This window comes from Cervus elaphus, chromosome 15 (assembly GCF_910594005.1).
Source record: "Cervus elaphus chromosome 15, mCerEla1.1, whole genome shotgun sequence".
Taxonomy (NCBI): Eukaryota; Metazoa; Chordata; class Mammalia; order Artiodactyla; family Cervidae; genus Cervus; species Cervus elaphus.
This window is the reverse complement of record NC_057829.1, coordinates 5,955,313-5,982,497: the sequence shown is the minus strand read 5'-3', so window position 1 is coordinate 5,982,497 and position 27,185 is coordinate 5,955,313. Positions and strand designations below refer to the sequence as shown.

General features: G+C 37.4%; 1 protein-coding gene across 3 annotated transcripts in view; it reads right to left on the bottom strand.

The window, feature by feature from the left end:
• Window positions 1-27,185, bottom strand: part of LYST (lysosomal trafficking regulator) — a 177,038-nt gene that overhangs the window by 103,056 nt on the left and 46,797 nt on the right. For all 3 annotated transcript variants that reach the window (XM_043924934.1, XM_043924935.1, XM_043924936.1), the window contains 11 exons: window positions 24,877-24,967; window positions 21,156-23,232; window positions 18,694-19,717; window positions 17,003-17,164; window positions 15,249-15,405; window positions 12,255-12,481; window positions 11,688-11,754; window positions 7,170-7,279; window positions 5,109-5,526; window positions 3,705-3,849; window positions 2,142-2,315 (listed from right to left, as the gene is read on the bottom strand). In XM_043924934.1, the coding sequence (XP_043780869.1) occupies window positions 2,142-2,315; window positions 3,705-3,849; window positions 5,109-5,526; window positions 7,170-7,279; window positions 11,688-11,754; window positions 12,255-12,481; window positions 15,249-15,405; window positions 17,003-17,164; window positions 18,694-19,717; window positions 21,156-23,232; window positions 24,877-24,967 (4,652 nt within the window). The remainder of the gene's footprint in view (window positions 1-2,141; window positions 2,316-3,704; window positions 3,850-5,108; window positions 5,527-7,169; window positions 7,280-11,687; window positions 11,755-12,254; window positions 12,482-15,248; window positions 15,406-17,002; window positions 17,165-18,693; window positions 19,718-21,155; window positions 23,233-24,876; window positions 24,968-27,185) is intronic.

The following is a 27,185-nucleotide window of genomic DNA, read 5'->3' as shown; positions in this document are numbered from 1 at the left end:
AGAACTGGCCACAGAGAACATCTAGACACTCATTCTGAACATGTGTAATGACTAGGTTATGATTCCTATATCTGTCAGCCTGCCTGATTCACCAAAAGGCTGTAGGGTTAGTAAAGCATGTATGTGGATGGTCAGTCGTGTCTAACTTTTTGTGACCCCCTTGTCTGTAGCCTGCCAGGCTCCTCTGTCTATGGGATTCTCCAGGCAAGAATAATGGAGTGGGTTGCCATTTCCTCCTCCAGGGGATCTTCCTCCTACATCCCCTGCATTGGCAGGCAGATTCTTTACCACCGAGTCACCTGGGAAGCCCATTAAGAGAGCAGAGGGTTTTAAAGCAGGGCTCTATCCAGGCTCAGAGTCCAGGCTGAGTTTCAGCCACTCTCCTCACTTGCAACATTTTGGGTCTCCGCTGCCTCACATGGAAGGGAAGAGGCATCTCTTACTTTGTTGTGCTGCTAGAAGGACTGAATGAGGTCATCTGTGGAGAGTGCTTACTACACTGCCTGGTAGGTGCTAAGAGTTCCAGAAATGAGGAGAGTGTCCAGCAGACTCTCACAGTCCCATCCCCAGTACCAACCAATTTAACTCAAAGTTCTGGAAACATATACTGATGTGCCACAGCTGCCTTCAGGCTTAGGCAGCTGTGAAGACAGAACTTCTCAGAAAATATTCTCTTTGGATTGTAGAAACTGAGATCCAGTGACATATCTTCATGTATTTTTTTAAAGGAATACACTGTTTCCTGCGGCAGACACTGCGGACCGGCTACCCCACAGCCGTTCACGAGCCTCTTCTCCAGCCCTCCTGAGGCGGACCGGCTACCCCACAGCCGTTCACGAGCCTCTTCTCCAGCCCTCCTGAGGCGGCAAGGCTGTAAGCAGTCGGCCCCTGCAGCTTCCACTGCAGTGCGGACAGGCGCACAGCCTTCCTTTCTTTCTCACAGGCCCTTTCCTCTGCCTGGCTCACCCTTCCTCCCTCTGTTCATGCAAAACTCCATCTCCTTCCTTCAGGTCTCAGCTTAAATAATCTGTTTCTAGATAGGTCTTCCCTGATGCCCTTCTCTTAAGCAGGAAACCAGGTGTTTTCTGTCTCGGGACACATTTGTTATCGTCACAGTACTTGTCATGATTTATACACACTCATTTAATTGTGTACCTTGCTGTCTGCTTCTTCACTGAACTGTGAGCCCCCAAAAGGCAGGGAACATGTCTGTCTTGCTTACCAAGCTCCCAGGCCTAATATTGCATGTGCTCAGCACATAGCAATTCCTATATAAATATTTGATGAACAAATGAATGGAAAAATCAATTAATTTGTGCTAAGGGTATATGTTATCTCTTTGCCCTAATCTACTCTGAGAAACTTTAGAGAGAATTAGACAATAATGTATATAAAGCACCTTGCCAAAGGTCTAGCCGCCTCATCCTGAATTCAAAGCTGCTGCCACGCAGCATCACCATGCCCATTCATTTTTCTTTCTCATCATTCAACTTAGATGTTCCTTACAACCAGCTCGGTCCTTTCCTGTGTTATACTAGTTTCCAATTCTGTATTCCCTTTCATGCTATTTCATTCAATAAAATACTTTCCAACTCTTACAAATCCAAGATACCTTACAACTCTCTCTGAGTTAAACTTTACATTAAGATATCCCACAAGATATTTCTTATTAATTTGACTCACAGTTCTCCTGGTTTGTAAAAGTCAAATAGTACTATAACCAAACCTATCACCTGGTATATTTCTAGGTTTCTATCTTAATCTGTCACCTGACATACTGGCTTATATTTTTTTCGAGTCATTTTAATTTTGGTATTAGCATCATTAGTCACTTAATTTAAATAATTCCTTATGGATTTATCTTATAATATATGGACTTGATGGACTAAATTCATAAATGTCTAAATATTCAGATTTGTGCATGGTCCCCCAGATCCAAATATTAATCTTCAATGGTTACTTATAAGGCAAATTAATTTTGTATGTAAGTGATAAAAAAGAAAAATATCTCACTTGACAGATTCCTATTAAAATAAAGTAAATTTCATCTATAGTCTTTTTGTAATTTGTTTCAGAAGCTGTAACGGAACAATTAAAATTGTAACTGAGATGGCTAAGCACTTACTAAAAGTGCCTCCTACCTCTGTCCGGAGACCCAGGTGGAGATCTTGGCATGGGTGCTCTTCTTCCCTCGGGGCTGCTGTGAGTAGGTGAGCGCTAAGTGCTGCCACGCGCTCGGGAGGAACGCGCCCCGCTGTGACTCAGCCTGCGCCAGTAACACAGCCCTCGTGTCGTCGTTTGAATCCAAGCAGACGCTGAGCAAAGAGAGCAAAGGCACAGGCTGAGACACGACGTTTCTCATCTCGGCTTTAACGTGTGCAGCTAAGTATAACTCTAGATATTTACGCAAAATTTAAAAACCAGTGCTAGTGTGAAACTAACTTGAAAAGTCAGGAGGTCTTTGTTTTATATCATAATCTGCTTGATTATTTTATTATACCATAACCTCAATTCATGAACTTAAAAATAGATTTGGCTCATTTGCTAGTAGTAACAATTTGGGCAATAATCTTCAGGATTCAATTTGCAAAAAAAAATTTTATTATTACTATCTATATACTCGTGGCCTTTTTCGTGCAATGTTTGCTTCATCGAGAAATTAATACATATACATAAATATCTAAATGCCAGTATGTATCATAGGTCCAACCTACTTTGAGGGATTACTAAGAGAATTAAGATATAATTTACATCAACTACCTAGTAACCTTTATAACATTTACAGAACATAGATCCCTAAGTAACATATTTTACTTAAATTTTAATAAAAATTATTGTTGTTCAGTTGCTCAGTGGTGCCGGACTCTGCGACCCCATGGACTGCAGCTTGCCAGGCTTCCCTGTCCTTCACCATCTCCCAGAGCTTGCTCAAACTCATGTCCATTGAGTCGGTGATGCCATCCAGCCATCTTGTCCTCTGTTATCCCCTTCTCTTTCTGCCTTCAATCTTTCCCAGCATCAGGGTCTTTTCCAACGACCTGGCTCTCTGCATCAGGTGACCCAAGTATTGGAGCATCAGCTTCAGCATCAGTCCTTCCAATGAATATTCAGGACTAATCTCCTTTAGGACTAACTGGTTGGTCTCCCTGCAGTCGAAGGGACTCTCAAGAGTCTTCTCCAACACCACAGTTCGAAAGCATCAAATCTTCAGCGCTCAGCCACCTTCTTTATGGTCCAACTTTTAAATATTTATAAAAATAGTATCATATCATTCATACTCACTCAATACAATAAAAGACTTGTATCTATACTAGTTAACAAAGGAGGCAAGAAAAAAGGACAAGACAGCAATGAGAACCTAAGTCTATGAGATAATGGCTATTAAATATATAATCTGCATGAAAAACAGCTGCCTGTTAACAACATCGTAAGATCACTGTAATCGGATAAAATACATCCATAAATAAGTAAGTATTTGGTCTAAGATACACTGAGAATTAACATAGTGAACTTTAGAGTTTAATTACAGATTTTATATATTATTACAAAGATTATATTGTTTGAATCTACCTTCTTTTTTATAAATAAAAGTTTTCTATTTTGTCACAATGATCTTTATAGCAGATTTCACATTAATGTCTTTTACATAAATTATTTAAATACCTAAGCTATTCATGGGGGGCAGGGTTGAGGATAATTATTACCGAAAGACAAAAGTGCCGGTGTGGGGATCAGCCCACACTTGGATGATCAGTGCTTTGGATCCCAATGAGATCATATGAATACAACCTTCTTCTATGAGCCTTTCACCAGGATTCACATATGCTGCACCTTCCAGTCTATTGTTCTCTATGAAAAAAAGACGTTAGGATGATCAGTCAAGCATTTGACAAAAACTGAGTGGAAAAGTAATGTAAACTGAATTTTGCCACCTAAGAATTGATAGCTCTAAACAATGTACATGTGATATTACTGATGACGGTGCTATCTAATGTACATGGAGAGTTTTCTATATTAGGTCATTTTGCTCTGCTCTTTCGATGTGCAATTTATAAAAGAAAACTCTATTAACTACCCAACACATTAAGTTATCTGCTAAGATTTCTTAAAAATTCAACTTCCTAGGCTAACCCATAAAAATACCTAAGTATGCTATGCTACTAACTGGGAAATATGTCTGTGGAAAAGTAGATTCAGAGCTCCAACTGTGGATACCAGGTGACATTTCCCACCCTTCAGTCTTGACAGTGTCATTAAGGTTTTCTTTTCTATCTGTAGGTCAGTGGTAGAAGATGTTCCTAGAGATCAAATACTGGTGAAGGTCTAGTGTCCTGAAGCAGAGGCTCTAGTGGGGTGTGTAAAGTCTGTGGAATGAAGAGTTATAGAGGCCAGCACCTCCCGATAATCATCAACCCCCAAACCTCTGGCTCAGTCATTTCATTCATTCCACAGACCCTAAGAATAGCCCACTTTCCTACCACCAAAAACTGCTTTTTAACAAGTTCTTTCTACCTAGCAGTTTCATAGTCACAAAATAGTGATTCAATAGGCTGTAGAAAGAACTGGAATGAAATTTATTCTCACTCTGGAAGTTGGCTGATGCAGTTACACAGTCTGTGACAGGAACTAGGAGAGAGGCACTGAGGTAAGATACAGCATAAGAAGGAGAGCTTGAACTACAAGAGAGAAAGGAGATGAAATGAAGGTGGAATGGCAAGAGACAGGGAACAGGTAAGAGAAGGATGGAAAAGCAGCTACAGGGTTCTATGCTTTCCTTTTCAAATATCAGGAGCCACCCTAACCCAGTAATGGGACCACGGCAGAGGCAGAAAATGGGGCTGGTGACCCCAAAGCAGTTGCGTATGTGGTGGTCCACCAGCCTCCCTCCTCATACTCCCTCTCTCCCACCCACACTAAGCAAAAGTACAGAAGAAAGTGGTGTTTAAGGCTGTCCGACCATTCAGGCTTTGGTACGTCAGAACCTACCATCACTAAGGCATTCCATGAAGAACGTGTGGACAGTAAGTCAGAGTATCACTGTGTTCCTAGTGCTCAACCAGAACTGCCACCTGAAAAGTCTTAGTACACAGATAATGCTGTCGTCATACCTGTTCCATCAAAACTACTGCCCAGTAAAATCAGTGACTTGTTTCTTTTCTTCGTCTTCTTTCCTTTTTCTGTGGTACTCTCAGGTTCATGGATACACTCCACATTGAACCACAGGGAAATGCTGAAACCTTCTGACAGGTGTGGCTGTCCGAGCAACGGCAAGTGGACCGGGGCTACGTGCCAAGAGGAAAGCAGCTGCTGGGGAAAACTCTCGCTGTCGCCCTCTTTCTTACTCCGCGACACTCGCGCTCTTCTCAATAGCTCCATGGCCTTACTGTTGAGAATTCCAGGGCACTTTTGTGATGAAACACCATTGCTTAAATTTGGAGTATGCAGTAAAGGGAAGGTTAGATACTGTGAAGGACTCATAGTAATGTCACTTTCAACAATTTTCAGAATACCCAGAAGAAGAATTTCCTAAAGGAAGAGAAAACCAAACAAAACTTTGCAGCCATGTTACAAGGTACATAATAATCTTGAAAATCAGCTTATAAAAAAAATACAAACATACACATATGCATATCAGCATTTCTATTTAAATAATTTCCTACCTACTATATCATTAAAATTGTCATTTTTTTGTGTTAAGATATTGGCTTAGACAGTAAAGCGTCTGACTACAATGCAGGAGTCCCAGGTTCGATACCTGAGTTGGGAAGATCTTCTGGAGAAGGAAATGGCAACCCTCTCCAGTACTCTTGCCTGGAAAATCCCATGGACAGAGGAGCATGGTAGGCTACACTCCCCAGTACTCTTGCCTGGAAAATCCCATGGACAGAGGAGCATGGTAGGCTACAGTTCATGGGGTGTCAAAGAGTCAGACACAACTGGGCAACTTCACTTTCACTTTTCAAAATATGAAAGAGATTTCAGTCTTAAAACATATAATCTCTTGTGGTTAATTTGTTTCAGATTTAGAAGATTTTAAAAAGGTTCAAGCCTAAAAAGTTCTGAGCTGGTTTTAAGTATTAGAAATTAAATACAGTGATTATATCAGGAATCATGTCTACCAAAGAAAGGTGTTTATTTCCAAGTGCACTACAGTTACTTCTCTCAATTATTTTTAAATGAGGGATAGAACCAGAGACCTTACAAATTCTTTAAGTTTCTGAGTGGTATTTATGGCATAGACTGACTTCCTAAAATTGAGTGCTCAGTTACTTTCCACCTTATTTTACATGCCTTTTCCCTAATCAAATAAAACTTTTCCATCTTTTTTAGATTTATTTATAATTACAAGTTTTTGGTTAAACTGGAACACAGAATGTACAAAAGAGATGAGAGGAAACAAGTATTTAATTAAAGGGAAAAGCAATGACCAAGGAGACTAATAAAAAAAATAGAGAAGATTAACCCAGTACAATGTCCTACCCATTCATAAAATAACATCTAATGTCGATTACTATGATAAATGAACTCAGAAAAATAGAACAGAAACATCCCGTAAATATATAGTCAGTTCTCAATTGTCTGCACTAGTGGTTTTTGACCTCATGTTCCACAGAGCTCCCTCGGGGTCTATAAGGCTCAAGTAGGGTGGTGAAACAGGCAGGGCTCAGGAACATTCTCCAATCCTACTTCAAAGAAAGTAGCTCCAAGGCTTTCTGTTTTATTTGCTTAAGCTTTGAGTCACGATTTCATTATAAAAATGGGCTTCTTAGCAAAGAAGCGTCTAAAAATCACTAAGTTGCACCAACTGACAAGTGATAGAAGATAAATGAAGAGTGAATAATAATTTTCTAAAAAAAGGATAACCTTCAAAATGGTTATCATTACTCATAATTATCTTTAGTAATTAAAATTATTCAGCATTTCTGAAGCACAAAGACTTGGGGTGGAATCAGGTAAAGGGATTATGACCCCAATGATATATCTAGTTTGCCAAAACAGAAGTGAAATAGTTTAAATTGTATAAATAATAAAATAATTGAGAATTTCACAAACAATAACATGAAGTTGACTGTGTAACAGTTACCACATCAAAACAGGGAGCTCAGTGATTTCTAAAAAAAAATTCTATTAGGCATCAGTGAAAAAATCTCAAATTATAGCATATTTACTGTACAAGGAGATTTCTCCAGAAATATTCTCAAAAGAAGGGTTAGCTCTTCTGAACATGTTCTTGAACTCATCAAAGATACCAAAAGATCCACCAATACTCTCTGGCATGCTAAATTAAAGAAAGAGAAAGGGGAAAAATTAAAGCCAGTATACAATAATTAAAGGAACTGAAAAAACAATTTCACTGAAAGAAATTAAATATCAATACTATTGTCACATCTTAAATGGATTACAATTAATCTAATAATCCAAATATTTGCTGAAGAAACAGCAGTATCACTAATGAAAACCAACTAACCAGCTGACAAAAAAACAACAAAACCACTTTTCTGAAAGAGTGGTTAGCTCAAAATAAAATAAGGGTATTTAAAGAAGCATAAATTAATACAGTATTTCTTAAATAAGCTGACACTGTTAGGTACTATAAAATAGTCTGCTACCTTCTCATGTTGAAGATGTTTAGTTTATAACTATAAATTTCTAAAGAGAAAATTAGATGATACAAACAGAAGTAGAAATATTAACAATTATGAAAACACTTAAATATCACTAAAGATTAGTTTGAACACTTTATTCTATAATGAGGCTTAGTATGAAATATAACTGGTAATGTACAAATTCATAGAACTTTTGAGAGTAAAATGATGAATTATTTGTAACATATATATTACATATGCTCTATATATTACATGTATAATACACAAATTCATAGAACATCTGAAAGTAAAATAATGAATAATATTTGTAGCATATATATAGCATATATATTACAGTGATCAAAGTATATTTACATGCATTATCTCAGCTTATCCTAAACAAAAAGTCCTAGAAAATAAATATTACCTCCATTTTGGATATGACAAAATAATTCTGATATAAAACCTAAGAACAGAAGTCCTATTTCAGCAAAATGTTTTATAGAAGCCATGAACTAACACAGAAAGAAAATTGCAATGAGACTAAGAAATAGCATGGACTTTATCCTGTAAGTAACATGAATCAGTTACAGGTTTTAGAGTAAGAAAATAATATGATCAAAGTTAAGTGTATGTGTGTGGATGTTTTTTTTTTTTCAGTTCAAAACTAATAGGTTCCAGTTCAAAATGGGGGACTAGAGACACACATACACACCTCTGTCTATCACCGCAAAAGTCACTGGACTAAAAGTACAGAATAACAAAAAGGAAGAAACCCATAATAGGAAAAAAGCAGGGGAGACAGTGGGCACTAGGAGCACATCAAGTGAGAGATTTAAAAATATTTCCTGAAGATGAAAGGATAGAAAGATAAAAGAGAAAGCTGCAGCCTAGGATCTCTCTGAATTACAAAGGCGGTCAGAGGAATGGAGAGCCAATCTGTCCAAAATCTGGGGAGAAAGTAAGAACAGGGCTGCAAGCACAGGGATTAATAAAAGGTTTGTTTGTGAACATGCACCTCTCTCCCTTATTATGAGTATACAGCACAGATAACTCATCATTTACCGTTATGCCCCAAACTTGTTAACTGTTCTCTAAAGAAACTGAATGGATTCTGCCAACAAAAAGCTGAGATGTATGGCAGGATGTACACATTAGGGCTACCAATTATAACTGTAAAGTCTGCAGACTGGCTGAGTTGCCTAACCAAGGGGAAAAGCAGCAGCAGAAGAGTTGCTATGCAGGGTATATGGAGAATAACTAGAGCATACAGAGAATAACTAATACTCAACAACAACAAAAGAAACACCCTCATTTTTAAAAAGCATAAATGATTTGAATAGACATTTCTCCAATGAAGATATACAAATGGCTAACAAGCACATGAAAAGATGATCAACATCACTTATCACTATGGAAATGCAAATAAAAACTACAGTGAGATACACAATGGAAAAAAAGTCAAATTCTAGTAGGAAGACAGCATGATCAGTCCTCCTTAAAACTCTCAAGGTCATTAAACAGGGAAAGTCTAAGAAACTGTCACAGCCAAGAGGGAACCTAAAGAGGTATGATAACAAAAGTCAATGAGAATCCTGGATAAGATCTTTAAACAGAAGTACATTAAGTATACATGAAGGCAATTTGAATAAACTACGAATTTTAGTTAACAATGTAACAATATAGGTACATTAACTATAGCAAATATACTAATGTTAACCTAGGTACCTTCTGTACTATCTGCTCAAACTCTCTGTAAAACTTTCTTCTGGGGTGACAGAAAAGTTTTAAAATGAACAATTGTGAATCTACTAAAAGACAGTAAACAGTATACTTCAAATGGGTGAACTATACAGTGTATTAATTATATCTCAAGTACATGAATTATACCTCAATAAAGCTGTTATTTTAAAAGATAATGAAATAGAATTTCTCAGAGCTAAGATAGAAATAAGTCTTTAGATCAAAAAGGCCCATTAAGTGCCAGCACAATATATAAAAATATAGCCATAATTAAGTAAATGCAGAAGAAGGGAAGGCTTTCCTTACAGTATAATTCCAATTAAGAAATGAAGGAATCATGGAAATAGAAAATTACTATTTGACAAATACCACCATATTAATTGTTTTGGTCAAAAATCATCAATGGATACTAAAATGAGTAGGTTAAAGTAAGATAAAAAAAGGATATTTACATAGTCTCAAGTTATCTCCCCACGAGATACTTACTAATTGTAAAGAGAAAATAGAAACTTAATAATGGAAGCACCTTGCAAGATATTGTCTTAACCAAGTGATCAAAGGCAACATCATCATCGCTAAGATACAGATATCATGAACCCCTGGATATGAAACACTGAGGTATGCCTGCCCAAAATGTATAACTTGAATTTAACCATGAGAAAATGTGTGACAAGCGCAAATTAACATTTTGTGTATGTCAGCCTTAATCCTCCAATTAAATTTAGGTTTCTACAGCTAAACTCTAAGGTTCTATCTAGTATATATAACATGACCATGTTATATATTCATTATGAATTTCTCAAATGTCTGTGAAAGCACAAAGAAGAGAGTAGGCACTCCAGTAAGACCTGACAGAGCAGCAATCCTTTACACTGGGTTACAGTCTCGCAAGAAAGAGCAGCTGGAACCAGACATTGAACAATGGACTGGTTCAAAACTGGGAAAGGAATATGTCAAAGCTGTATTTTGTCACCCTGCTTATTTAACTTATATGCAGAGTATATCATGTGAAATGTCAGGCTGGATGAACCACAAGCTGGAATCAAGTTTCCCTGAAGAAACAGCAATAACCTTAGATATGCAGATGACACCACCCTTATGGCAGAAAGTGAAGAAGCACTAAATAGCCTCTTGATGAAAGTGAAAGAGGACAGTGAAAAAGCTGGCTTAAAATTCAACATTCGATGGCACTGAAACATGTAAATTATCACATGTGAAATGAATCGCCAGTCCAGGTTCAATGCATGATACAGGATGCTCGGGGCTGGTGCACTGGGATGACCCAGAGGGATGGGATGGGGAGGGAGGTGGGAGGGGGGTTCAGGATGGGGAACACATGTACACCCATGGCGGATTCAAGTCAATGTATGGCAAAACCAATACAATTTTGTAAAGTAAAATAAATTAATTAATTAATTAAAAAAAATTCAACATTCGAAAAATGAAGATCATGGCATCCAGTCTTATCACTTCATGGCAAATAGATGGGGAAGAATACAAAGAGTGAGAGACTTTATTTTCTTGGGCTTCAAAATCATTGTAGATGGTGACTGCAGCCATGAAATTAAAAGACGCTTGCTCCTTGGAAGAAAAGCTATGACAAACCTAGAGAGCATATTAAAAAGCAGAGACAGTACTTTGCTGACAAAGGTCTATCTAGACAAATCTATGGTTTTTCTAGGAGTCATGTATAGATGTGAGAGTTTGACAATAAAGAAAGCTAAGTGCCAAAGAATTGATGCTTTTGAATTGTGGTGTTGGAGAAGACTCTTGAGAGTCCCTTGGGACTGCAAGGAGACCAAACCAGTCAATCCTAAAGGAAATCAATCCTTAATATTCATTGGAAGGACTGACGCTGAAGCTCCAATACTTTGGCCATCTGATGTGAAGAGCCAACTCATTGGAAAAGGCCCTGATGCTGGGAAAGAATGAAGGCAGGAGAAGAAGGGGACGACAGAGGACAAGATGGTTGGATAACATCATCGACTCAAGCGACATGAGTTTGAACAAGGTCCGGGAGTTGGTGATGGACAGGGAACCTGGCGTGCTGCAGTCCATGCGGTCACAAAAAGTTGGATACGACACAGCGACTGAACTGAACAGTCTCGAAATGCCACTTCTAAATACATGACCCTGAACAACTCATTTGATCACCTGGAATCTAGATTTTCCTCTCTAGAAATTCAAGATACTTATAACTACATCTACTGTATTGGTTTGAGAAACAGCAGAGATGATGCATATAAAGCTAGTTCTGAAACTACATGGCACTATGGCAATGGAAGCTATTATTGTCAACTCTTCATGTCACATAAAATTATTTCAAAGCTATTGTTTAAAACCAAAGTTTCAACGCACCTTGAAAATCAGAATCAGCCTGTGTTAAAATACTAAAGAATCCTCCTAAAAGATTTTTCACAGTTCCCTGAAGATTAAAAAACAAAAAATAAGAAATTAAATTTCTTACCTCATGAAAGCATGAAGAAACTATAATATCATAATAAATTACTTGATAGTATACTGTATGTACATATCTAGATATTTTAAAATAAGTGGAGAGAGTGCTATGTGTAGGGTTATACGTAATTTTCATTTTGTTTTTCATACTGTTTTTTCTGATTTTTCAAAACAATGACCATATATAAAAATTAAATGCAATTAAAAAAATATTACTCGTTTTCAGAAATACACTAGGATTCTTATAGTTAGCCAATGACAACACTGATTTTTTTATCCTACTTTGGAGAACTATGGAAGCAGATTTTTAGACTATTACTTGTACTAAAAACATACCATAAAGTATTATAAAAGGTAAGTAATCATCTCAATTTTCAGACAAGTTGGGCTATATATAAATAAAGAGATGAGTAATTAGGGCATGTGTGTGATAAATACTGATCATGTTTAACTAAATACATCTTTTACCTGTTGCATGAGTAGAAAAATATTCTTTTCTTTCTGTCTGATGATTTTCAAAAAACTCTCAAATACATGGGCAAGCACATCAAGTTTAGCTTTACCAGTAGAAAGCAAATTTAATTCCAACGTACAAATCTCAGGATAAATTATTTCCCCTTGAGCGAGGTTTTCAAGTAAGTCATTTGGACTGCTTGATGCAATGAAACTTTCTGCTTCAGGCTTTAAGTCTACCCCTAAAAGGAGAAAAAGAAAAGGTTATTTTTATTCCCTTCCTAAGCACTGAAAAAAATTTCAAATCTCATTCATCACTTAGGAGATCTAGTGGCAAAAGTGCTATTTATAAGAAGATGCTCACAAAATCTTTTCCTACTACTGGATTTTTGACTACAATAATTATCCTGAATAATCAAGTCCTATGGTTATTTTGATGATAAATGAGTAGCCTTAAAAGTAATTTTGATCTTCACCAGAAGCACAAGTACTATCAATAGTAATTTTTATAGACATGTGATGCATACTTAACACACTCCTTTGAGACAACTGGAAAAAAGTACTATCCCAAACTTTCTGGTGCCAAAATACCTAAATCATAGGGTAGTTCATTTGCTTATATCTCTGTGAAAACAGCAGGTTTGGCTATTGGTTGGATGAATTTTATACTTTGTCTTTTTTATCACTGGGATATAGACACTGCCTCACCGATACTACATTCTAGAAAATTTAACTGTTATGCTCTTTAAGAAACTGCTGTACTCTTTTTAAAAGTTCATATGTGAATCAGTTCTAATGAGATGGATGAAACTGGAGCCCATTATACAGAGTGAAGTAAGCCAGAAAGATAAACACCAATACAGTATACTAATGCATATATATGGAGTTTAGAAAGATGGTAACAATAACCCTATATGCAAGACAGAAAAAGGGACACAGATGTATAGAACAGACTTTTGGACCCTATGGGAGAAGGCGAGGGTGGGATGATCTGAGAGAACGGCATCGAAACATGTATATTATCAAGTGTGAAACAGATCGCCAGCCCAGGTTGGACGCATGAGACAAGTGCTCAGGGCTGGTGCACTGGGATGACCCAGAGGGAGGGGATGGGGAGGGAGGTGGGAGGGGGGTTCAGGATGGGGAACACATGTAAATCCATGGCTGATTCATGTCAATGTATGGCAAAAACCACTACAATACTGTAAAATAATTAGCCTCCAACTAATAAAAATAAATGAAAAAAAAAAAGTTCATACAGGTAAGAAATTTATAAATTTCTACCTGGACCAAAATTCTTTAAGATCTAGTGAGCAAACTTAGAAAAAGGAGGGCATCTATCATTATGAAATCATGTGTGTACTATGATAAAACTGACACTATTGTAGCAACATTTTTCAAAAGCACCTGCTTAGGGGGAAAGGGGGAGTGGGAAGTAGAAGAAGGTGGTCAAAAGGTATAAACTTCCAGTTATAAGATAAAGAAGTACTAGGGATGTAACATACAACATGGTGACTATAGTTACCACTGCTGTATGATATATGGGAAAGGTGTTAAGAGAATAAATACTAAAAGAGTTCTTATCACAAGGAAAAAATGTTTATTTCTTTTCTTTGTATTGTATCTATATGAGATAGTGAATGTTAACTAAAACTACTGTGGTAATCCTCTCACAATATATGTAAATCAAACCACCTTAAACTTATACGGTGATGTATATCAATTATTTCTCAATAAATCTGGAAAAAAGTTTGTTTAACAAATCAAGTAAGTCACATGAATATATATGTATGAGGCTTTCAATCTGTGGCTGTTCTTTTGTTCTTTTCACTCTCTTTATGGTAAAAAAAAAACAACAACCCAAAAACACCTGCTATGGGTCCATCAAAGCCCTTTAAGTAGGACATCAGTGATTATTCCTATTCACTCAATTTGAAAGAGACAACAACCACTGAAGAAAATAAGTACTGCGAACTTAGTGAAGACTAACAGTATTGGCACAGTCATAAGACCAGCAAACAGAAAGATGAAGCCCTCCCAGAAATCTCCTGGCTCTATTCAATCCATATCTTCCATTCTACTCCATTCAAGTTTTAGGCCTGGAAACAAAGGATCACATGCAATGTCATTTCCATCTCAAGGACAAGCTGGGCTGTGGTGAACTAAGAAACTTATGCTGCAGCATTCTTGGATGCCACAAAGAGATGTCTGTATTCCTTGTATTACTTAATCTTTGTAACAAACTGCCTTCAAAGCTCTTTCTGTCAATGTTCACTGGACAGATCCTTTCTATCATGGCCTCAATGCAAACACATCTTTAGTGACGCCTTCTTTGACCACCCAATCACAATCACATCACCCTGTTTTATTTCTTCATACTGCTTATTTCTGATATTTCTTGTCTTTTCCATTAGAATACATATGAAAGCAGAGACTTCTTCTACCCTGTATTCTTAGGCACTCCATCAATGTTTGTGATAACAAAAATATATTTCATTGATTTAAACTGCTTAAACTGCTTACAGGGGCTTCCCTCATAGCTCAGTTGGTAAAGAATCTGCCTGCAATGCAGGAGACCCTGGTTCAATTCCTGGATTGGGAAGATCCACTGGAGAAGGGATAGGCTAACCACTTCAGTATTCTTGGGCTTCCCTTGTGGGTAGCTGGTAAAAAATCCGCCCGCAATGCAGGAGACCTGGGTTCGATCCCTGGGTTGGGAAGATTCCCCTGCAGAAAGGAAAGGCTATCCACTCCAGTATTTGGGCCTGGAGAATTTCATGGACTGTATAGTCCATGGGGTCACTAAGAGTCAGACAGGACTGAGCGACCTTCACTTTCACTTTCAAACTGCTTACAAGAACACCAGAATTTTTTGTCAAGATCAAATAAAATAATGGTGCAATACACTTTACAAATGTAAGGCAGTAGAAAGTGATATTATTAAGAACCATTTGCTAGTTAATAGTCTGACTTTCAAATTGAGTCATAAGTACTTCAGTGATATTTTACCATCATCCCAGGTTTCACTATCCTCAGGATTGCTCTCACTATCTGCTTCATAACCTTCTTCTTCAACCAGAAGTTTAAAACTGCAACACTGAGAATCCTCAGCTTCTTCTGAAAAATCACCAGGCTGGGATGACAATTCTTCTTCAGACTGATGACTCTATAAGACCAGTATAATTAAATTAAGGCAAAAGTTGCAATGTTTGTTCATTTTTCTTAAATAAGATATTTATTACTCAAAAGTCATTTTGAAGACAGCTTCAGTATTTTAAGAAAAAAATCTTAGTAACTGATATTAACCATTATACATTATGAAATTCACACAGCATAATTCTCCAAAATTTCTCAAGTTGATTAACACCTCAAAAAATAGATGTCGTAACAAATTAAATAATAGGTCATTTCAGTTTTACTGAAAAGTAAGTCTAAGAAATTTCATTCTCGTTATATAATAGATGACTAAAAACCACAATGAGGTGGAATTATACTTCTTACAACTTATTGCAAATAAATGCATATTATATTTACATATTTGCTCAAGAAAAGATTTTTCCAAAGGTTCTTATAAAGTGTTTCATAAATTAGATAACTAAAGACATGAAAAATTTTCAAAGAAACTAATTTTAAGATTCCAGAATGCAATTGTCTACATACAAGCATCTCTGAAATCAAAGAGTTCCAGCGTTAGCTCCTTGTACAGTATCATGTGGCATGAAATTTTCCTTTTCTTATAAAAATGCTAATAATATTTTCACTTAAAAAAACACACTTAAAGAAGCTCAGAGTACTTTATCATTGCAACATTTAAAAAAGAAGAATAATCTTTTTTTTTTTAAATAGGTAGGTAGGTATTTTAACTTACATATATGAATTCTGACATTTTAGGTAGGTATTTTAACATTTTCCAGTTAACCAATTCAGTAATATGATTCAGTAATATGACTAAGACATTAGCAGTTATTTTAGTAGGTTTTTACATTATGACAAACAGTAATATAAACTATTATGGCAGATTATAAAATGCCAATATGTCTAGACCAAGGAATTGAAAAAGAAGTTACACAAAGATAAAAGGTAAACAAAAGTAAAAGAAACATGAAAGGGGAGGTAAATTAACTATGTATGTATATATCAGTTTCATGGAAAAAATTAAAATTGTTCTTTTAGAAAATGAAGTTAACATGAACAACTAAAAAACCATGACTTCTTTCTATGCAAGGACCAGTCATTTTTATGTTGAGTGATTTAAAATTAAAGTGAGAAGAGATGTAAATCCATGGCTGATTCATGTCAATGTATGACAAAAACCACTACAATATTGTAAAGTAATTAGCCTCCAACTAATAAAAATAAATGAAAAAAAATAAAGTGAGAAGAGAGTTCTGCATATATTAGCCATATCACTACAGAATCAGACAAGACAAAGAAGACAGCTGAGCATCACTATCCCTGCATCATTACTTAATAAACTATCAGTTATATACGAGACATCAAATAATACTTTCCGTCTTACTGGAAGCAATTCTTGGTAAATTTCCACATTAGGTGAAGAAAAGCATGTCACACTGCTCTCCTGTGTTTTATGAGATGTAAATACAATCCATCCCAGAGGCTGGAGACAGACCCATTGAACTCACCTGACCAAATCCTGGCCCGTATGTTCTAACCACATCTCAGTGTTGCACTCTGGACCCACACACTTCTGCCTCTGCCAGTCACACCCAAACAACAACAACACAACTGTATGTTATTCATACCTTCTCAGTCATAGCATCATCATGCTCAAAATCTGCTGAATGATCCCCCAGTGCAACTCGAAGCAGGGCATCAAATAAAGGCTTTGCTAATTCTGTTTCCATCACCTTTGACTTGGAAAGATGATCCCTCATTTCAAGCAATATAGTTTCCACAGACAAGTTCTAAGGTAAAAGCAAAGAAACTAAGAATATCAACATGCTTTAAGAAAAAAAAATATAAACAGTGAGAAAACAAATGATAAATTAACATTTACTTAAGTAAAAGCTAGCCCATTTATTTGTAGTTGATATGAAATTAAAATGACTACAAATATCCAGTGCTTATACAATATCCTCCTGTTACAATTAAGATTAATATTTTAATTTATCCAATGCTTTACTCATCTTATTTGCTTTTGAATTTCAATGTATCATAAATTAATTGTATCAGGGAAAAAATGATTAGTTGAAACTTCAAGGTTTTCATTAACCACTTCTAGATTTTACTAATTCCTTTTCTTAGTGATTCCTTAAGACTAAGAAGCGCTTGTATTTTAATTCTTTTCTCTTCCTCCCTTCTTTATTACTCCTTCCTATCTGTCCTGGAAGGGAACTCTCACTGCTTGTCCTTCTATTAGGGGATGAAGCCATAAGGATGGATAGGAAATCGACTTCTCCCTTAACTCTGTCCAGTGGGAGACACAGATACACACAGACAAGATATGAGGGAGTAGGAAATGGCAACCCACTCCAGTATCCTTGCCTAGAAAATCCCAACGACAGAGGAGCCTGGTGGGCTACAGTTCATGGGGTCACAAAGAGTTGGACGTGACTGAAGTGACTTAGCACGCAAGAAGAAAAGAAGGGATCTGCCATATTTGAAGTTTCCTGAGAAGCAGGGCCTGAAACTAAGCATTCCTTTTTGGCTGAGATTTGCTCTCAGGGGAAATTTTGTAAAGGCATGAGGAAGGCAGAATATAGAATATGCTGGGGAAAGAATCCAGGCAAAGATGTGGTTTCAGAATAAATGTGTCACCCCCAGCCCAATTCCATGGGAAGCTCTGGAGCCTGAACTGCACCACAGAGACTGCCCCCACTCCCAGAGCCATCCCCGTCAGTCACTGGCTCTCAGCACCCCACACCTTGGGAGACGGGCGCAGATGTGAGTCCTTAGCAGCCAACATCTGCAGCAGATGGTGCACGGGTGGATCAGCTTGGCTGGGGATCTGGGCAGGGCACCAGACAGAACCACACTAAGACTGCTGAGTGTGGACTTTGAAATACAACAGCTGGAGAAGGAAATGGCAACCCACTCCAGTATCCTTGCCTGGAAAATCTCATGGACAGAGGAGCCTGGTGGGCTGCAGTCCATGGGGTCGCAAAGAGTCTGGGCACGACTGAGCAACTAACACTTACTTACCTACCCATTATTACTCATCTGACATCTGACATTTAAGGTGTATTTAATGCCTTTCAGGGTTGGTAAATTTTGTCACGTGGGTTCTGTATTCCAAACTAAACCCTAAGCTTCTTGAGGGCAAGAATGGGGTCGTGTACTCCTCTGTGCCCACCACAGTACCTGGTACTGTGCTAAGCATACAGGAGCATCTCAAAACTCAGAATCTTTGGAAAAACAAAATGACAATAGCATTACATGAGAACTTAAAAAAACTTTACATCACACGATGGTTAGATGAAAGGTAAGTTCTTACCTGACTGGGTAACTCCAACTCCATCTTTTGCTGACTAGCTCTGGTGCCATGAAGACAAATGGCCAGAAGGGCTTCCAAAAGTCGTATGCCCTGAAGTGAGGTTTCGCTTTCTCGACTCATAAAGATTTTTGTTTCCTCAGGAACAGCTTCCGCAGCTGGAATTTGTTCCACATTTATGGAAGAAGGATGTTCTGACTCTAATTTACCTAAACGGTCCGCACTCTTTTTCAGACCACTCAGTTCTGCTGGTGTGGGGTCACTTTTCACAGTCAAAGCTAATAAACCTTCCTTCACAGTGATCTCAGGTTGAGAAGTTCTGTTTAAATCTTGATTTTCATTCATGTTTCTATCTCCTTCCTTTCTCCCTTGCTCCTCTTCAGGATTTCTGAACAGTTCCTGTATTACCATAAACATTAATTTATGGCACACTTGGAAACCACCGAGCCTATAAAACTGCTTCTGGAAAATGGGACTCAACATGTAGATCCAATGACACATGGACCAGATGTCAGCTGCTTGGTGCATGTGTTTGGGAGAGGGCAGGACGAGGCTCTCGAGAGAGAAACATGGCAGCATGTGTTGCAAAGGTTCGCTCGCTGTACTGTCATAGCCGGAAGTATCTTCTGAATCATTGGCTGATTCTCTCTCAGATTCTGCCTCTTTACTTACACACAAGAATGCCACACAGAGGAAGAGGTTAATTGTGTTGATATGAACATCCTGCACGACAGACTTCCGTTTCTTTGGATAAGCATCTTTCAGCCGGGCATAAAATTTACTAAGACTCTGAGAATCTGAATAAGCTTGCTGGTTATACAAAGTACCAACATTTAAAGATGACAACTCCTTCTGTTCAAGGTCTATCCCGTCAATACCTGGAATTGAAGAATCTTTCTGTTGTTCCCCTAGGCTGATTATCAGAGTTTCAAAAGCTTTTAGTGAGTGATTTCGGATACCATCTAAGTAATTTAATTCAATTATTTGGTTTACTCCATTACAACTTAAAAACAAATCTCTTATTACCCTGTGAGAGAAAAAAAGTACAAAAGATTTACATACAGGCACATCATTCATACACTATTTAAACATGTCATTACTGCGTATACTCAACACTACCCATTTCAACTCTATCAATTATCTGGCTGAAGTCCTTAGTTAGACATGACCAGGACTTCAAGCTGCTTTCTGACTACTTCTACATCCTTCTCCAAACACTGCATATGTAATTCCAGTAGCATTTGAAAAGGACAGATTACACACCTCTCAAGTGAAACGAGGCAATTCAGGGAAGAATTTTTTTCCCCAAATGGCAAATTTCTCTATATAAATTCTCAATGCCACAATCACCTCCATATTTGAGATGGACACTCTGAAAGCAGGGAGGCCTTTGCGTGTTCCATTCATTTGGCTACTTGGTGGTTCACTCAGGACTTTTGTTTATTTTAGATCTGTATGTCATCAAGGGAAAGAACTAAACTACAGATCTGAAGCTTTTCAGCTCTGTCTCAGGTAAAACTCACAAGTTTGGATCACTGGAATCTGAGTAATAATTTTAGTATAAATCAGCTCAGGAAAGATCCAGGATGTCCACAAATACGCCACAGAGTTATAAAACTTTCAGATCAAAGACAGTTCTATTTAAACAATGTCAGAATATCAGGATTTTTTTTAATGGTTGTGAAAATAATGATCACAGATATGTTATACTTTACTGTAAGTTTTTAAAATGATATACTCATTAATTTCAAAGGCCAACTACCTACCAGAAGCAAGCTTCATTTACAAAATTATTTTTTAAGTATGAGAGTTGACAATCACAAAATCTGCAAAACTCACTGGTGGATTCTAAGTATCTTAATTCTCTTCATTTTGCTTACCTGTATTTTCCAGTTTTTCTACATATAGGTAATGAATGTAAATATGGCATTCAAAAAATAATAATTCCATTAATTTCACTGTTTTGATAAATAATTATCATGCATGTGCACACTTTATGTACTATATATATATTTTACATAGCTGTAAATAAATGGGTTATATTTTTTATTTTGTGTATGTTACTGATAAAATATTATAAGCATTTTCTCATGTCCCAACAGATCCTAGCTAACATTTTTGGCTAATAATATTACATCAAGTAAATACAATGTAATTAATTTAACTTTGCCCCTGCTGTTGGATATCTGCATTTTATCCATTTTTTCTCAGATATATATTTAAAACTTTAGTTTTTTTTCAGAGAAGTTAAAATCAATGGCTCTGTCCTCTTCTCTATAAACACTCCAGTAAAACAAACAAATAAATAAATGTTAAAAAAAAAATCTGACATGGGATGGGAACTTTTTTTGTTGTTAAACTAAAATTAAATCCTAGGAAAGAATAAATAATAAAGATATTCAAACATCTTTGAATATGATATTTTCAACAATGAGAAAAAACATCTACACACATATATAACAAACCTTGATTTAAGCAGGGTAGGCAGAGTTTTTAAATAAATCTGAAGTACTTCCTGGGGCAAACACTGGTTATGATGGCTACATACATGAGTCTGAGCTGAAGTAATGCTAAGCTGTTGACAATGATGTGCTAATTCAACTCCTCTTTGCAGCACAGGATTAAATATGCAGTTATACAGTTTCCACTGAACAACAACATTGCCTTTCTGGATCAAACTGCAAATGTGATTTGCAATCTGTACACTCTGTAATCTGTCCTCTTCAAAAACAAAATTCTGATAAGCCTCTAAGGCATCCCATTTCCACAACAAGTCTTCTGATCCACTGCTGGGCAGGATCCCTTGAAATCTGTAGGATGGACTAGATAAACCTGAGGAAGGTTCAGCATCGCATGAGTTTCCCTGCAGGGTCTCCTCTAATTTGGCTAGTTGTTCTGAGTCAATGGTACAGATGTTGCAAGCTGCTTTTTTAGTTTTCTGTGGTATCTCAGCTCCTCCTAACTGATCCAAAATCAGTTTGTTAAGAATATTCAGTATATGCTGCTGACAGCTTTTCAGTGCTGGCAATTTAAAAGCGTGGAGGAGAGGAACAATCACAGACTTGGGATCCATACAACAGCATATGCCAATGCTCTGAACCCCTGAGAGGATCTGGACACATGTGCTGCTCAAGGAAGCCTGCTGCAGTAAGCGTAAACACTGGTGAGCACACACAGCGATGCAACAGCACCGCTCAGGGTAATACACGTCTCCATCTGCCGTCTCTTCAAATGGGTTTTTGGAAACCTGGTTTTTAAAAGCCGAGACCAACAGACCTGAGAGGTCTCTATGGTGATGCATGAAGTGGGAATATTCGCAACGTCTGTGCCTTTTTCTTGTACACATTGAATGATGCAGCTGCTCTGACTTCACTTTTTTGACAGTGCTCATTATTTTCATGACATTATTGATGAGGGCTTTCAAATGTCCTGAGGCCTCAGGAGGAACCCCATCTCTTACAACCAGCCATTCCATTTGAAGAACTGCTGTTTCAAATAAATGAAATCCGTGATGCTGAATGAATTCTTGGACCAGATCCATGGCTTGACTGAAGAAGAATGGATTTGAGGCTGCACTTTGAAGACAACAGATCAGGATCTGCAGAACTCCCTCCAGCAGCTCAGGTAAAAGAAGCACTCTATGACGATACTTGGAAAACACAAAATCTTCCTGAACCTCTTGTAGTGTTCTCTTCTGTCCTGGGGCAAAAGGGTCAGGCTGCTTTTCTAGGCAAGTTCTAATTTTTAAAGCTGCGCTAAGCAATTCTGTTAAATTTTTTCTGAGACTTTCTGGCATCACCTCTGCTGTACTAATATCTATTGACATCAGATGCAGTACTGTTCGGAAAAGCATCCGTTGAATCAAAGCCACTGGTTCTTCAGTCCAACCTGCAGAAACCATCTGACACTCCAAATTGTCACTAAGATTACAGCAGTCTCCAAAACCTGCTAGGAATTCAGTCAGTGTGGGCACTACACTGGCTGTGAGAGCAGAACTATGATTCAAGGTAATGTCAAACTTACAAACTTTCTCTAATAAAGATAACAAAACATGACATAAGTCAAATGGAGAATTGTTCATGTGACTGATGGTAGACAAGGCAGCTGGCTCACTTAAAATGTCAGTGTTTGACTCCTGTCTTGGAATCATTTCTCTGGAATTTTCCAAAGCCATGGTGTCAGGAGTCTGTTCTTTGGTTGATAAGTGGTTAAGCTTAACTGTAAGGTGGTCTTCTTTAGGACACTGTTTTACAAAATGCTGCAGCACATGGGACCTTCTGTATTTAGTCATTACTATACTTTTGTCATCTGAATTGGCTTCTGAATCTGAGGTGGAGAGCTGCGTCTTTCTTGCATCTCTTACAGAATAACGATGGGTAGTTTTACGTTGTCGCCTGCTTTTTCGAAAAACATTTACTTTTGCAGAAACCTGACCAGCCGGGGCACTGCCTTCTAAATATAATTTTTCCTGAGTAGATCTTTGAGAACTTGAGCTCTTTTCTTTGGTCAGGATTATGCCAGCTGAGAATGGTAGATTAAAGTCTGACAAAATGAAGAAAGAAAATTTAGAATACCTTAATATGTTTCAAAACTCAATTTGCACAGGTGATTATCCTCTTACTTCTCTACTTTAGGAGTTTGTCCTCAGTATATTTTTATTATGTGGCTGACTTCCTTTAGCTTTTTGGTATGTCTCTACTCCCGTTCCTCCCCATATCACTTCATTCCCTTATCCTGCTCATATTAAATGCCAAGTGGCCCTGAATCAAAGAATACAAATTGAATTTGAAAACAAGGAGAACAGAGTTAGGAAAGCAATGCTGGTATTTAGCATTACTATTCTTACCACTTTACAAATCTCCTCTAATAACACCATTAATTAAGACACAGAGGTATACTATATCCTCAAAACAGTATTTAGGTTACAGCTCTGATATAACTTAGGAGCCTTAAGATCTCCCCAAATTTTTTCAAAATGATACAATAGATGCAAATGTTCTCCGAGACTGGGGTTAAAAGAGTTGTTCATTCACAATATTTACTGCATGTGCTACGCAAGGAACCTGGCACAGGTGCAGATATTGCTGTTTCACCCTCAGTGCCTAGAACCGAGGGCTGCGGTGTGCTCATCACTCAAGACCTATATTTTAGAGAAAAGAATAAATTTTCCATACTAATTAAAAAGATAATGACACTGGGCTTTTTCCTTTGCAATAATACAAAAGGTACAATTATAATTTAGAATGAATAAATAAAAATCTAAATAAAAGACTTGTGCTTTAAGGGAGAGGGGATTAAAAGGAGTCTGACAAATTCCACATATGCAAAAGATGCAGGCAATGAAGACAACTTCACCAAAAGAACACAAATTAGAGTTCTTAAGTGATTAACAATTTGTGAGTTCTATAAATTCAGAAGAAAATAAGACCAGAGTCAGTAAATCAACAAAATAAGCAGGATAATATTATTACAAGACCTTAGATAAATCCCTTAAGAGAGAGCTCCATATCAGAAATACATTAAAAATGCATATATGGCATTAAAATACAGTTCAAGAGATTTTTTTTTCAACCTGAGAGATCCTTAAACATCTCACAATCTGCATATTTCAAAGGGGAAAACTGTTAATCCCTCTACTGAAACATTTAAACTAAGTTTCATGTACTTAATAGGATATATATATATTTTTTTCTGAATCAGGAATTAAAAATATGTTGACCTTAAGTGTAATAATCCTGTCTAGTCCTAACACAAAATATTACTTCAAATTTATCCTTTAAAAGCAACATTAGAAAAACTAAACTGCAAAAGTCATTGATAGAGTACTGATAATGGAAAGCAGTCTTTAAAATAAGCAGAGAATCTTTCATTTCTTCAAACTTTCCACTCTCCATCTTTAAATGTTAGGCTGCACGTACAGATTTACTCCTTTTGCTAAGTGTTCTGCTTCTTCATCTATTTTCTAATCATCATTACATTCAAGGAATTCCCTATCATTTTTGTATTATTAGAAAAAATAAAAATGTATTTGCCTAAAGAATTTTTCATATTAAATATCACACTAATATATACTGCTTTGATTTTGAGCTGTTATCAACCATCACAGCAGAAGTAACCTTTCCAAGCAAGTTTTTCCCCAGTAGAATTTTGATAACACAAGTGATATGACAAAGAAAATAAACATACCTGTTGCCTTTTCTTCTTGAACAGGTATCTTCCATACCAATGGAAGGAGTGACAGAAGAAGGGTAAGGAGTTCTTCTCTGCATGTCAATGCCTGTATTAGAAATAAAAGAATCCTTCATCCTCTGAGGTCATGACACAGTAATTCCTAATATCTTATCTTTAAGTTGAAAAAAAAATCCCGTTTCTTGAGGAGGAAGAAAATTAACCTATCTTAAATCCAATTAAAGCTGATACTTTGCAATTTATAAACCTTCCCAAGGATAGAAGAATGTAAGAGTCTTTGACGGTATTTAGCACATTCTTGTTGCTTTTTCCAAAAGTAGCTATTATTACCACCATGCACAGTGTAAGAATTCCTCACCTACAAAAAGATAAATTTGCTAGGTGCAAATGAAAAGTTAAGCCCTATTAATCAGCAAACCAGTAACAAAAATTACTAGAAAAACATAAAGGCTTCATGCAGTTAAATTTAAAACTCAGAAAACACAATTTTCAAAAGGAGAAATGGACATTATTAATACAATAGTATATGTAAAGAGAAACAGACTTATTAGTGAAGGTCATCCGATAAATATTTATTGACTGCACACTAGGTCCATAGCATTTACTGTCTTACCCTTTCTGGAGGATATGGTCCAAGCCCTCGAGAAGGTCCCCTCATTTGGTCCATAGAACACACACACACAAAACAGTTAAAGAACAGAAGGCATGCAGCATGTGTACATACCCAGGTGTGGCACAGGCATTCAGTTTAGGAGTTCAAAAAAGGAGCAATCATTATCAGAGGTGTGGAAGTGCCAGACCTGGGAAACTTGGGACACGGGTGGTCGAGGAATTAATGACAAATCAACTGTAAATTCCTCATGTCAGTCTCTGGGGAGGGGGTCAGAGTGGGTCAGGGTGACATAATCAGATTTACCACTATATAGACAACAGAACCAGAGAAGGCAATGGCAACCCACTCCAGTACTCTCGCCTGGAAAATCCCATGGACGGAGGTGCCAGGTAGGCTGTAGTCCATGGGGTTGCTAAGAGTCGGACACGACTGAGCGACTTCACTTTCACTTTTCCTTTCATGCATTGGAGAAGGAAATGGCAACCCACTCCAGTGTTCTTGCCTGGAGAATCCCAGGGACAGGGGAGCCTGGCAGGCTGCCGTCTATGGGTCGCACAGAGTTGGACACGACTGAAGCGACTTAGCAGCAGCAGCAGCAGCAGACAACAGAACTAGCAGGAGGGGAAGGGACTAATCAGTGTTAGAGGCAGGGAAACATCAATACAGATGAGAGATAATAATTACTTGAAGCCTCAGACAGTAAAACTGAAAAGGAGGAGACATATTTGAGAAACCGTAAGGGAGAAATGAAATGACTTGTGGCTGATTATCTATGGGGCATATGGGAGGAAAAAAAAAAAAAAGATCCAAAAGAACTTGAAAGTTTCTGATTTAGGCCGCTAGGTAACAACTGACAATACAGTAATCAGGACAGGACATTTAGCAGCGCTTTAGGTTGGGGCAAAGATGATGGATTCACTTTTTAGATACACTGAGTTTGAGATGTCTGTTGGATCTCCAAATGGACTCAGCTTTTTAGTAAACAGCTGAATATACATGACTGGAACTTAAGAAAAAGATGTAAAGTAAATAATTGGGGTGTCATCCAAGCAGAGGTCAAGGACATGGGTGAAATTTCCTAGGAGAGTATGCAGGAGGAGAAGGGCAGACTTCCCAGAATGGAGTTCTGGAGAACAACACTGAAAGAAACGCAGATGGTGGTGCTGAAGAGCAGCCTACAAAGGAGACTGAGATGTTAACTCTCTCCAAAGAGAAGCAGAACAAGAAATATAAAGGGAAGAGAGCAGTTCAGAAAAGAAAGAAAAGTTAACCAGGTCAAGAGTTGTTGATCTTTAATTGTGTAAGATGATGGTAGGAAAGCACTTAGCAAGTACAGGGTCACTGGTGACCTTAACGAACACAGTTTTGATGGAGTGATGAGGGTGCAAAACCGATTACAAATAGGCTGAAGAGTCAAGGCGAATGAGAAAATAGAGACAGGATTCAGATTACTTTCTAGCATCTTGGTTATGGAAAGGCTTTAAAATTCTGCAAAAGCAAAATCTAAATCCCTTCTCAGGCCTGGAATACCCTTCATGACATGATTCCTACTGACTTGTCCAGTTTTAACTCCTACCACCACAGCCGACCCCTACTTACATGTACTATTAAGGTTTCTTGAACATCAACGGTCCCTCAAACATCTTCCTCACATTCACTGGTCTTACAATTCTCTCACCATCCTTCCATCTGC